This window comes from Arachis ipaensis, chromosome B04 (assembly GCF_000816755.2).
Source record: "Arachis ipaensis cultivar K30076 chromosome B04, Araip1.1, whole genome shotgun sequence".
NCBI lineage: Eukaryota > Viridiplantae > Streptophyta > Magnoliopsida > Fabales > Fabaceae > Arachis > Arachis ipaensis.
In genome coordinates this window covers 101,908,289-101,922,268 of record NC_029788.2, presented here as the reverse complement: position 1 = coordinate 101,922,268, position 13,980 = coordinate 101,908,289, and the positions used below count along the sequence as shown (strand labels likewise).

At 31.5% G+C, this 13,980-nt stretch overlaps 1 protein-coding gene across 1 annotated transcript; it reads left to right on the top strand.

Moving 5' to 3' along the window:
- LOC107639567 (beta-glucosidase 10) lies at positions 4,966–8,856 on the top strand. Its single transcript, XM_016343107.2, has 13 exons — positions 4,966–5,239; positions 5,336–5,405; positions 5,508–5,563; positions 5,657–5,732; positions 5,956–6,027; positions 6,157–6,244; positions 6,349–6,604; positions 6,964–7,079; positions 7,218–7,429; positions 7,658–7,683; positions 7,788–7,875; positions 8,131–8,221; positions 8,307–8,856. The coding sequence occupies exons 1-13, from the start codon at positions 5,099–5,101 to the stop codon at positions 8,542–8,544; spliced, it is 1,530 nt and encodes a 509-aa protein (XP_016198593.1). The 5' UTR covers positions 4,966–5,098; the 3' UTR covers positions 8,545–8,856.

Here is a 13,980-nt window from a genome sequence, read left to right as displayed (position 1 = left end):
TGAGGACATGCTTGGTTTAAGTGTGGGGACTGGGGAGGTTGATAAACCCCATTTGTAGGGTTTATCTTGTGCTTGATTTAGAGGGTTTTATCATCTTTTTCCACATTTATCCAATGAAATAGCATGGTTTTGTAAATTCTCCTTTAATTGTGCTTTAGAGTGAAAACATTCTTTTTAGGTCATTAATTGTTTAATCTTAACTTACCTTTGATTCCATTAGATGCCTTGATATGTTTGTTAAGTGATTTCAGATTTAGAAGGCAAAGATTGGATCAAGAAAATGAAGGAAAAGCATGTAAAAATGGAGAACTCATGAAGAAATGAAAGAATTGCAAAAGCTGCCAAGCCGACCTCTTCGCACTTAAACGACCATAACTTGAGCTACATAGGTCCAAATGATGCGGTTCCAGTTGCGTTGGAAAGCTAACATCTGGGTCTTCGAAATGATATAAGATTTACTATAGTTGCTACACGTATGGTGATGCGTATGTGCACTGTACGCGCACGCGTCGTTGCTACCATATGAACCACTAAAAGCAATACATGGCCAGCAAATTCTAAAGCCTTGTGGGCCCAATCCAACTCATTTCTGATGCTATTTAAGCCAAGGATTGAAGAGGAATCAACATACTTTACATACTTTTGATCATTAGTTTAGTTTAGGTTAGTTTTAGAGAGAGAAGCTCTAACTTCTCTCTAGAATTAGAATTAGGTTTTAGATCTAGATTAGAAATTCTTAGATCTATGTTTAATTCATGCTTTGATTTACTTTTCCTTTATAATTTCTAGTTCCTCTTCTTCTCCTCTCTCTAATTTTGTATTTCATTCTTATGATTCTCTACTTTTATGTTCATGCACTTTTGTTTCTTTTATTTTCATTTCAATGCAATTTATGTTTTCATGTTCCTTTATTGTTCATTTGATTTGTTGTTGTTTAATTTCTTGCAATTGAGTAGTGTAGATTTATATTTCTTGCAATTTTACTATGCTTTCTTTTTATGCCTTCTAAGTGTTTGATAAAATGCTTGGTTGGATTTTAGAGTAGATTTTAGTGCTCTTGCCTTGGGAAGGTAACTTAGGAACTCTTGAGTTACTAATGTCCAAGTGATTGACGATTGGGAGCCATTAACTCTAGATCTCACTAATTGATTTGGTGGAGAACTAGGATTTATGGACTTGGATTGATATAGCTCATTTGACTTTCCTCTACTATTAGTTAGGGGTTAACTTAGTGGGATTGATCATTGTCAATTCTCATGTTGTGGTTAGTGACTAGGATAGAGATCCTTGACCACCAAACCTTGCCAAGATCTTTTTAGCTATTAGTTTACTTCCTTGTCATTTATCTTTCATGTCTCTTATCAAAAAACTCCAAAACATACCTCATAACCAATAACAAGGCACTTTATTGTAATTCTTAGGGAGAACGACCCGAGGTTCAATACTTCGGTTTATAGATTTTAGGGGTTTGTTATTTGTGACAAACAAATTTTTGTTTGAAAGGACTATTGTTGGTTTAGAAACTATACTTACAACGAGACTTCATTTGTAAAATTCTAAACCACACAAAAGTCCTCTCATCAAGGATCCTCGATGATCTCGTTGTTAATCTGGTTGAGTATTTGCAAGGTTGGGGGAGCTTGATCACGAGCCATAGGACCTTTGCCCTTATCCTGGGTAGTAGAAGTGTTACAGACCAAAGGGAAAGCCATTGTTGAGTAGATTGAGAAGTAGATGGCAAGTTGAAGTTGCAAGAAGGTTGAATAGAAAGCTCAGAGAAGAAGAAGAGGTTAGATTCTTAGAAAGTGGAAATTCAAGAAGTGAGATGACGGTAAGAAAATTTAATTTGATAAGCAGAGGTGTTTTTAGCCGTTTCGTAGAAGGAAGTTTTAAAAAATTTTGAAATTGGGGTAACTTCCTGAAGAAGGTGAAGTGGTGGAGAGAGATTGAAGATCATGGGAAACGTGTCGAACGGATGTAAGCGAATGGAGAAAAATAAATGTCATTTATGGTTAATTAAATGCTTCACGTTAATAGCATATTTAGGATTAAGGGTTTCTTATTTAAGGTGATATTGAGAGTAACACATTAATCCTACGGGGCAATTTATTGATTGATAATAATTAAATTCGAAGAAGGGAGTTATTTGAGAATTAGTAAGTGAGTTCTCGAAAGAAAATTTACATCGAGAAGGTCTTGTGACTGGAGATATCGAGTAAAAGCCCGATTAGTATAATGGGCTTATAAGTTGATCGAAGAAGTAGATCGAAGGCCTCGGGATTCAAAAATTGTTTTCCAAGACATTGTATGATCAAGCAAAAGAAGTGGGAACAGTTGTACATATTTTCACGCACGTGGGAGCTATACTTCAATTCGATTGGTTAGGAGGTGGCTATAAATAGAAGAAGGCTCGAAGATGCAAGGGTTGGAACTTTGCTTCAGAAATTATTCACGCACACTCATATCCCAGTGACTTTCTGAGTCTTCTTCGAGTCAATTTTCTATAGGGTTCCTTCAACTTGTTTTACTTTTTGTTTATATTTTTTGCAAACTTTACTTTTTTTGCAAGTTTATCTTTCAAGCAACATTTACTTTACTTGTTCAATTTTATGTTTCGAAACCTTTATTTCCCGTTTCAGAAGTCCTTCGATTCAATCGGAGGCATTTTACTATTTTTCTTTAAATTCAATACAATCCATTTCAATTTCAGTCAATTTATTTTCAAAGTCTTTATTTATATCTTCAGATTTTCTCGAATCTTGTCTAATTAAGGGGTCTTTGATGCACTTTTAGAAAACTAGTACTCGTAAAGAGGAGTAGGTTTCACTCCCAGACCATTAGATATTGAACCACCATCGATTTGCTAAAAATTGACAAAACAGGTTAAAACTAAAATTTTAAAAATATTTATAAAAAATATTTGTATTTAAATAACATGTAAAAAATATAATTAGAATGAATGCATTCATAGATATTGAGAATTTGAATTTATAAAAAAAGGTTGAGAAAAAAACTAGTGAATAGACTAACTTGATACACGACATTCAATTTCAAGCACTAAAATGAGTTATTTAGTGCAAGTTCAGGGACTAATTTGGTGCATCTGTAATGAAAACATAGCAGATGACACATGAACAAATAATATTGTGATACGTGGCACAAGTAGATATATGGCCAAATAGTATTGTGACACGTGGTACAACCATCTACGTCAACAACCATGTGTCATTGATCGGCCTGTCATCATACTATTACACATGACTAAACCATGAAGTGACGTGTCACTAACAATCTATATCATCAAACTACATTAGCACGCGGTTAACAGAAGATGAGTCCAGGAGTCAGAGACTAACGTGGTGTACTCTTACTAATCTCAACAAGGACAGAGCCTCTCATATGTCAAGAGGGACAATGGCCCTCTAAACTTTAAATTTCCTTATAAACTATGTGTAAATTGTAGTTTAGTTCCCTTAAAATTTTTATTTGAGTAAATTAACAATTAGATCCTCAATAATTTCGAGCTAGGACTAATTAGTCCTTGAAAAAAAGTACTAATTAGGTCATCCACAATAATAAATAGTGGACATGTATATTTTTTAGTCAATGGATAGTGCGAAATAAAATGGAATTGTCCTTGTATTTCATTATCTACAATGGTGTTGTACCGTTGTTGTCATATGAGGATAGAAACAATGTAGTTTTGAATAATGAAGCATTCAATTGCTTTCTATTTATCGCGAATCCTACTAAATTAGGTGAAGTTTTACTCCAAAAGATGTTATCTACATAACAATCTTTTATAAATAGACATGTTACAGTCGTTAACGGATATAAGTACCACTATTAAGTTTTACGTGATAAATTGATAAAAGGGCATAATCTGTCCACCATTTACTATCCTAAACGACTAAATTAGTATTTGTTTTCTTCAAGGGTTAATTAGTCCGAAGTCAAAATATTCAGGGACCTAGTGTGTGTTTGAATTATCGTTTGTCAAACTGAGTTTGAATGAAAATGATTTTATAGAATTGATTTTGGGTAGAAATAAGTTTTTGTCAACATGATTTATGTTTGGCAACTCTATACCAAAATTGATTTTGATAAAAAAAAAATATTGTTTGGATAATATTAGTCAAAATTACTTTTTAAATTATATTATAAAAAGATAATAATAAATATAATACACAAAAATTACAATTATAAAAGTGTATAATGTCAAACAAAAAGTTAATAAAAAATATAAATAATAAATAATAGAAAAAAAAGAATTCATATAGAGAGAAATAATAAGAATTTCATAAATAATACAATAACATGTATAAAGGATAAAGTTGGTAAAAAAAATAAATATTGAATTTCAAATGACTAAAAATCCGTTAGTGAAAACTAAGAATGATTGCTTTTTATAAACATGATTTTGAGTGCAGAATTACTCTTGCTATTCATAAAAAAAAATAGCCAAACAAAAAATTAAAACTTTTAAAATGATAGAACATACTTTTTTTTTTTTTCTTTCAATGTACTTTACTCAAAAATCTTTTTATTTTAATCTCTTTAATTTTATACTAGCTTCGCCTTTAAATTTTAGAAATGTAATTGAAATCTCAAAAACGATTTTAATATTTAAAGCCAATTTCAAAAATGTGTCTGGTGCTTAAGTTGTCCAAACACACGTAAGTAAATATACCTAAATTATTTGTGTGTCAGTGTAACCATACCAGTTTTTCACACCCATCAATCCAAACAAACAAAAATAGTCAAATACAAAGTCACCTTTTTTTTGGAGGAGTACAAATAAGAGTAATTTTTTAAATTATTTATTCTACTATCATAGCCATGGAACAAAGACTAATGAACACGTAGCATCAACAGAAAACTTGCCATCTACGTAGCTACTACATCAAAAATAAGATATTAATGTAAGCTTATATATGTATTGGGACCAACAAAACTACAAAAGGCACATAACGACGTTGACCTTTAGTAATTAAGATGCTAATAAGAATAAATAAATAATGCAACAAAATATGTGTACCAAAAAAAAAAACACCGTTGAAGAAACCAGCAATAAGAATCTTGATCTCTTTTGATAATCATGAAGGATAAGGTAGAGTTATTATTACTATGTGCAGAGGTTCTTGTAGCACTGTTGGTCCTCCCTTCATGTGTTTATACCTTGAGCAAAGATGAATTTCCAACTGAATTTGTTTTTGGTGCATCAACTTCAGCTTATCAGGTTCTTTTCTTCTCCCTTGTAGTTCCAGAAAGCTGTTGATGTTTCTAAATTTTTCACCTGCATGCATCTATTTATAATTGTGTGTGAAAATTAAAGGTTGAAGGTGCAGCAAATGAAGATGGAAGAAAGCCTAGCATATGGGATACTTTTGCCCATTCTGATAATGGTACTGTCCTTAGAAACATATATAATAGTCATAATCATAACATGGGTCATTTCTTAGATAATATTTATTAGTTATTTATTGTGTACTATAATATATTTTCAGGGAATTTGTATGATGGTGATGGAGACATTACTTGTGATCAATATCATAAGTACAAGGTATATATCTCTATATGGAGTAACAGAACTATGGCACACACGTGCAGATGAAGAATATGAGTTTTGATTTGAATTCATGAATTGAATTTCCAGGAAGATGTTCAACTCATGGCTAACATGGGCTTAGATGCCTATAGACTTTCCATATCTTGGTCAAGACTTATTCCTGGTAAGGTCACTATACTTTTGTCTATCAGAGATTCTTCAATCAATGTCTAAAACTAAAATAATGTCAAAAGTTTTCTGTGATTGACATGGATTTTGTTTGATTAGGGAGGATATATGATATATCTCCACTCTGCTCCGTCCACTAATTTGAATACATTAATTTTTCAATGAACTCGGAATTAATGCTATATTTGATTTTGACCATCATGTTTATGTGTTACCAGATGGAAGAGGAGAAATCAATCCCAAGGGATTGCAGTATTACAACAACCTTATCAATGAACTCATAAGCCATGGTTATTCTCAAGGCTTGATTTCACAATATTTATAGTTTGATTAATTCCTAAGAGATTTTCTTCAAACTTTCAAGTTATATGCTGAATGCTGATATATACATTTTTGATGATGTTTGCTTCAACTTGTAGGAATTCAACCGCATGTGACATTACACCACTGGGACCTTCCACAAAAACTGGAGGACGAATACGGCGGATGGGTCAGCCGGAGAATTGTGTATGCTTCACAAACTTGATGTGATCATTTCCCTATAACAATGTCGCAATCTAGTTAATGGTATTGTTGGATCAGTTAATGTATCTAAGGATGTGTGCTTGTAGGAAAGACTTCACAGAATATGCAGATGTGTGCTTCAGAGAATTCGGTGACAGAGTAAAGTATTGGACCACAGTGAATGAAGCTAATGTGTTTGCGATTTTCGGCTATGATTTAGGAATGTTGCCGCCACAACATTGTTCTCCTTCCCATTACTTTAACTGCTCTAAAGGAAATTCCTCAACTGAGCCATATTTGGTAACTCATAATATATTGTTAGCACATGGATCAGCTTCTAGATTGTATAGGAACAAGTATAAGGTACTAAAAATGCATATCATGTGCCACATTCACCCTTCTGCTTTGTTCTTTCATTAGCCTTAGAGATTCTCTCCGGGGTAAACTATTGCCAATTCTAACCAGGAAAGATACAAACTAACTCGATACCCTTCAAAGATTAGATTAGTTCGACAAAGTTTTAAAAAATGGATAGTTCTTTGGCTAGTTTTGTCTAATTAAACCAATCTTTTATGAGTATCAAGTTAATTTACATCTTTCATAGTTAAAACTGTCAGTGTTCAAATCTTTCATAGTAAAAAATAATAGTTTACTCTACTATTTGAAATTTGGAAGTAAATACTACAAAATGCTAATCTTCATTTGATTTGTGTTAAATGCAGGGGATGCAGAATGGGTTTGTTGGGTTTAATATCCTTACTGTTGGTCTTGCTCCACAAACAAATAGTAGTGAAGATATCACTGCTACACAAAGAGTTCAAGATTTCTATCATGGGTGGTAAGTTACAAACTTACAACCCTAGACCAGCTAGTTAATTATATATATCACAAAGTTCATAGTTTTTAATATTACATTAATTGTTACATTAGGTGCTTTGCTACTACATTAGATTTTGTGTATGATCTGTTATTACAGGTATCTTCATCCTTTTATATTTGGGGACTACCCTGAAACAATGAAAAAGATCGTGCGCTCGAGGCTTCCTTCCTTCACGAAAAAGGAATCGAATCTGGTTAAGGACTCAATGGACTTTCTAGGAATAAACTTTTATTACTCATTTTTTGTTAAGAACAATGTGCAAGTGGATCATAGAGATTACATGGCAGACATGGCAGCCGATCTTATATGTATGTTAATGTTACAAACTGTCTCATGTATATATATATATTAGTCAACAATTCATAACTTTAGTTTCAGAAACTGATGTATAGATTAATTTTTCTACATTATTAATCATGAAATTAAAATCAGCATACAGTCTTTAGTTCTATACTTAGGTGTAAGTCAGCACATTCCTGAAGATTTGTATAATTTGTTAGTTTCTTTAGCTAACTAATGTTCTTTGGTTGTGGCAGTTCCTGATGGAACATCTTCTGAGGAGGTAAGAATTTAGTAGGAACCAGGAACATGGAACTACTCTTTCTTTTCTTTTCTTTTTAAAATTAGGATCTTATTTGTTTGCACTAAACAGCTAATTGAAATTAGGTTCCAATCACACCCTGGAGTTTGCAAGGGGTGCTGGACTCATTCAAGAACACTTATGGCAATTTTCCGCTTTACATACACGAAAACGGTACAATTCTCTCTTCCTTAAAGTGAGAACAATTGAGCATATACATTCTTTTTATGATTAAGTTAAGGGTGCGTTACCTTTACATTTTCATTTTTTGTTTTTATTTTCAGTGTTTTCAGTTTTCTCTTTTTTCTTTATAAAAATTTAAAAACAGAAAATACTGAAAATAAAAAAAGGAAATAAAAATACAAACCAAACGCACCCTAAGGATCAAATCTCTTTACAAATTTTAAAGCCTAAAGACAACCTTTGCAGGACAACAAATGCCGCGCAACTCGTCGCTAGATGACTGGCCAAGGGTGAAGTACTTGCAAGAATACATTGGTTGCATGCTTGATTCAGTGAGGTACTTCTTTGCTTGAATTTAAACTACTTTATCAATTGATTAATGAAAGCTAATTGATAGTTTTCCTTGACAAACATATTTGAAGGAGTGGCTTAAATGTAAAAGGGTATTTTGTATGGTCCTTCTTGGATGCATTTGAGTTACTGAGTGGATATGAGTTCAGCTATGGCCTATATTTCGTTGACTTGAAGGATCCAAGCTTGAGTAGGAAACCCAAACTCTCTGCTAAATGGTACTCAGATTTCCTCAAAACAAGGCCAATGGACCCAATTGTCACCATGCAAATTCAGAACAACAATTCTCCTATGCTTGATTCGCTTTAATTAGGACAAGTTAGAATTGACATGGTTTTATATGCCTTATGGTGTCAAATTATGAAACAAACTAGACTTAATCTGCATAATATGCTTCATGCTGGAAAATTATTGCATGCTGATGGAGTATTTAGGTGCAATGTGCTCTATCCGCCGATTCTAGTTTTTTGTTTTTTATTATTCAAAATATCACCTTATTAACTGATAGATCACAATCTACTTAAATGCGTTATAAGCATGCAATAATTTTTTTTCTATATGTACAAATCCTATGAAGTTATAACGATACTATCATTTTAAGTTTTTAACTATTTTAGGCTATGTGATCTTTATGGTTGACCCTATCTAATAAAAAAAGAAATTTTGACTTCTTGGTATAATTTATTTGAGTAATACTGAACAGATAATAACACAAAATTATCTTATTTAACTTCACTTTTGTAATTTTGTATATAATATCTATGATTATATATTTATTATAGGTTTAATTATTCTCTTAGTCTTTATAGTCTTATCAAATTTGTAATTAGGTTTATATTTTTTTTTCTTTCAATTGGTTCTTACACTGCTGTTAATTTTATATTTAGTCAATTAAGTTCTTCCTAACTAGTATAAAAAATGTTAGAGTCAACTGAATATTTTTTTAAAAATGGAAGGTATTCATAATTAAAAATTTAATTAGATATTTGACCGCATGTATTTTGGGAGAAATATTCTGATAATTTTAATATTTTTGACATAAAAATAATTTAATTGTAAAATTAAAAGTAGTATAGGCACTCAATTAAAAAAATATAGAGACTTAATTAAAAATTTAGTAAAATTATACGGAGCAACAATAAAACTTTTATTATATCTAAAGTTATGTATTTATTTTGCGGTACTAATTAAAAAATACAAAATAAAAAAACAAATGCATTATGGTTTCTTATAAGCAAGTTATGACTTTATATACTTCTTATATTATGGCTTCTAAAGTCTAAACATTATGAGCTTGAAACCATTTAATATGAGAAAATAATTTTATTTTTTGGGTTAACTACCAAAAATACTTTTAAATTATTCAAACGCTGATTAAAATCGATAAAAATACTTTTAAATAATTTTAAAATACGATAAAAATGTCCAACAGTAAATATATATTTTTAAAAAATGTCTTAGAGATTGAATTTTGATATGATTTTTTGCAAGTATAATTAAAAAAATGAAATATTATTATTCGTAAAATTTGATGAGTTCTTTCTAAGTATATCTTTTTTTTTTGTGATTTTTTAAAAGTATTATTAGTTATTAACAAAAAAATTACAAAAATTATATACTTAAGGAAAAATCACCAAATTTTAAGGATAATAATATCTCATTTTTTTAATCATTCTTGAAAAAATTTGTATCAAAATTCAATCTCTAATGTATTTTTTGAGAAATACATATTTAGTGTTAGATAATCTTGTAAAAAAACTAACATTAAATATGTATTTCTTAAAAAATACATTAGAGATTGAATTTTGATGCGATTTTTTGAAAGCATGATTAGAAAAATGAGATATTATTATTCTTAAAATTTGGTAATTTTTTGTTAAGTATATATTATTTTTGTGATTTTTTAAAAGCATTATTAGTTGTTAACAAAAAAATTATAAAAACATATATACTTAACGAAAAATCACCAAATTTTAAGTATAATAATATCTTATTTTTATAATAATTCTTGCAAAAAAGTGCATCAAAATTCAATCTCTAAAGTATTTTTTGAAAATATATATTTACTGTTGGATATTTTTGTTGTATTTTTAAATTATTTGAAGGCATTTTTATCGATAGTAAAATTCGAGTGTATTTTTATTAGCGTTTAAATAATTCGGGGGCTTTTTTGGTGGTTAACTCTCTATTTCTTTTAAGAAAAGAATTCATTTCTATTTGAAATTTAATTCTATGATTTGAAATGTCTATGATATATTAATAGAATAGAATTCAATTTTAAAAAATGTGAGATGGATCTAAATAGATCCTTTTAGTATGATTTATAAATGAAGGAAAAATAAGAATTGAAAATCTCAAAAAAATTTAAATTATTCATTTTTAGTTATTCCAAAATAAGAAAAAAAATTCTAACTATTAAGTGAATTTTAATTTCATAGCCCTCCAGACAAATTCTATACATTATCTAGCTATTTCCATTTCAAGGATAGCCAACCCCATAGTCCCACTGATAAAAGGTCATGCACAACATTCAAATTCAACTGACGTTGTACAAATATAATGCTTCATTACATTATACACTAGAAATTCAAATGATAAGTTCAAGTATCGATTTTACTACCCGGTAAAGAGAGCAAAACATGGGATATCGGTCTGGATATTTGAGATTCATCTTCATCTTCAACTTGACATAATAAGGATTAACAGGGCCCTAAATGTTGTATATATTTACTCTCTACTATAATCCGGGATCCAGGTAAATGCTTCGCGTGTCAATGGCAATGATTGGGTGCCTGTGACGGTGACTTCACGATTACTTTTGATGCACAGACTATTTAGTTTGCGAGTTCTACATTATTATAAGAAGGAGGAGTGCTAAGAGGCTAGCAAGTTTTGTGATTTGTTGTCATCAATTAGTTATTATTGGTATTTTTAATAGTGTAAAATTTCATCTAATAGTATGAGATTATTTATTTTTCTTTTACTGGTTACGTATTAGCCAAATTTTAATAAAAATATTGATCCCTAAATTTTTTCTTATAAGAAGCTCAGGTCACAAAAATTGACAAATATAAAAAAATGTTGGTAAGGGTAATTTAGACAGTTTACTTCAATTGTGTTATTAAGATTTGGAATTTAAAAGTGGGTTATAACTTATAATCATGTCATGTCAACTCTTACTAAAACTACCAAAACATTTTGGTTTAGCATGTTAGTTATTTCTGTTAACAAAGACGAATTTTTATACAGTTGAATATTTTTATTAAATCTTAAAATATTTTATAAGTATTCTTATAATAGAGACAAATTTTTTATATGATTGAATAAGTAAGGAAGAATTAGTAGTGTATTTAGTTTGTAGATGACATAAAACATTGCCATCCTTTTTAACGTACATCGTCTATTTCAAAGACGAAATATATATGTATAAAAGTTGTTAGATACGTAGACATGATACATATGAGACAATAATTTTCAGCTATATGCGAAACACATTCATGTCATTGTAACACCAATAAGCATAATAAACATACTTAATACCTAATAATAACTCTGGTTTAATGAATTCAACAACAAACAAACATAATCTCAAACTATACATTCAATATCAAGTTGAGATACAAATAAGCATCACAAACATACTAAACACATAATAATAAAAATAGGGGGAGGGGGAGAGGGAGGCAGATGATGCAGACGACCAACTGTGCCGCATGTCAGTGGTCGAATCTGGTGGGTAGGTCTTTAGGCTGTGTTTGGTTTATGTAGGGGTGAAGACATAGACACAAATACACAAATATTGAAGACATATACATAAGGAGACACAAAATTTTTACTTTGTTTGGTAACTATAGATAAGACAGAACATAAATTGCAAATGCCAATATTATCCTTATCTCCCAAAAAAAAAATCACTACAATCACTATTATTAAGGATAAAAGTGAAAAAATTTGTGTCTTAACCTTTGTGTCTTAGTGTCTCAATAAAATGGCAGTACACAAATTTTATGTATTTGTGTACCACCGTGTCTTTACTTATTTTATGTATTTGAAAACCAAACATGAAACATGGGTGTGAGTGTGTCACCGTGTCTCAAAATTTGGTGGACACACCCACTAAATAAACGGTGCCTTAAGGATGTGATGATGGAGGTGCCACATACAACTGTGGTAGAGGATCCTATGGATGCAACAGAGGTGGTGGATACAACTATGGCTATGGTGGATACTAGTAGCATTGTGGCTACCAGGTAGTTGCTGTGAGTATTATGGATCCATTGTCCGACCATAGTCCATTAAAGGTGGTGTAGCATATTGTGCCCCCAAGCAGTGAAGATCCCTAGTAACTTTGGCCTACCATAGGGAGAGACACATACGTTGGTACCCACGGCTGAGTGACCCCAGGTGGTGGGGTTGAGGAGGAGACAGTAGTGGTGAAGGAGGTGGTGCTGCTGAGAAGGTGTTGGCTATTACATCATGATGTTGGAGATATCGGTTTGCCAACCCCTGGACTACAGCAGTATCTATGCGAGCAATGTCCCAGATCTGATCCAGGTCCACCTCCTTCCCCTCCTTGACGACATATGGCCTCTCAGGAAGACATACTGTGTGTCTGTCAGTGTTTGTGCGGCTGTAGCAGATTGTTGACCTGGTGGTAGTGGTGAGTAGCCAAAAATGTCCTCGAACAAGTCATCTCCAAACTCTTCATACTTGTCGAACTCTACCTCTTCCTCTGACTCCATGTCTAGCCTCTACCTCTGCTCTCTAGTATGACTCTCCCTGATTGCCCTTAGTTCTTTAGCACTTGGTCCACGAACCTCTTCGTCACCTACTCCTCGCCTCGCCTCCCTCTGCCTGGCCTGACCTCTTCGCCTCAGGGTGGGTGCATCTGGTGGGAGTTGTATGTGATCACCAAGATGTGTAGTTGTCGTTCAAATGTCATCAGGGAGCTGCAACTCTAGGGTCAGCAAGAACGTCGCCCTATGACAAGAATCGAACCCTACACGCACCCATCCACCGATCCATGTATTCACGGTTGGGTCTTGTATTTTCCTTGAGATCTGCTCTGACCATCATTCCCTCCCTATTTCGAGCTCTCCACCCCGTTATATCAAGTTTATATCTTAGATGGCCACCACACATCATCGCCCTTGCCAGTGTTCTTCAAAAACTTATCCACATTGACAGGTGTAACAACACGAATTTTTATGCCAATATGATGTTTTTCGAAAAATGTTGTTCTCAACAATTAGTTTTATTTCGATGAGTCAATTCCAAGTTTCGAAGTAAAATAAATGATAATATAATTTTATTATTATGTCATTAATTTATTTTATACGCTATAATTATAATAGAGCCTAGATAATAATAATATTATTATTATCAAGTCCGATATTTGCCGATATAAGTAATTATCGGTATTTTTTTATGAACTTATTAGAGTTGCTAATGCTTCATCAAATATCTTTCATCCTTAAGTTACTAATGTCATTTATATTAGTAACTCATATATATTTAACCCCTAAATATATTATTACTTGTGTTTTAATATATCCAATTTTTATAATTATCCATTTAAGATATTTATAACTTGAATCGCTGACTCAGTGTAAGATCCCGTATTTTTGAAAATTAAATAATAAATTATTTATGATTTAAAGCGATAGTAATTGAATAATAATAAAGATTTTATATGCTCTAATTTAAATAATTAAAATTTTACCTTTATTTTATTATTTTTAAAGG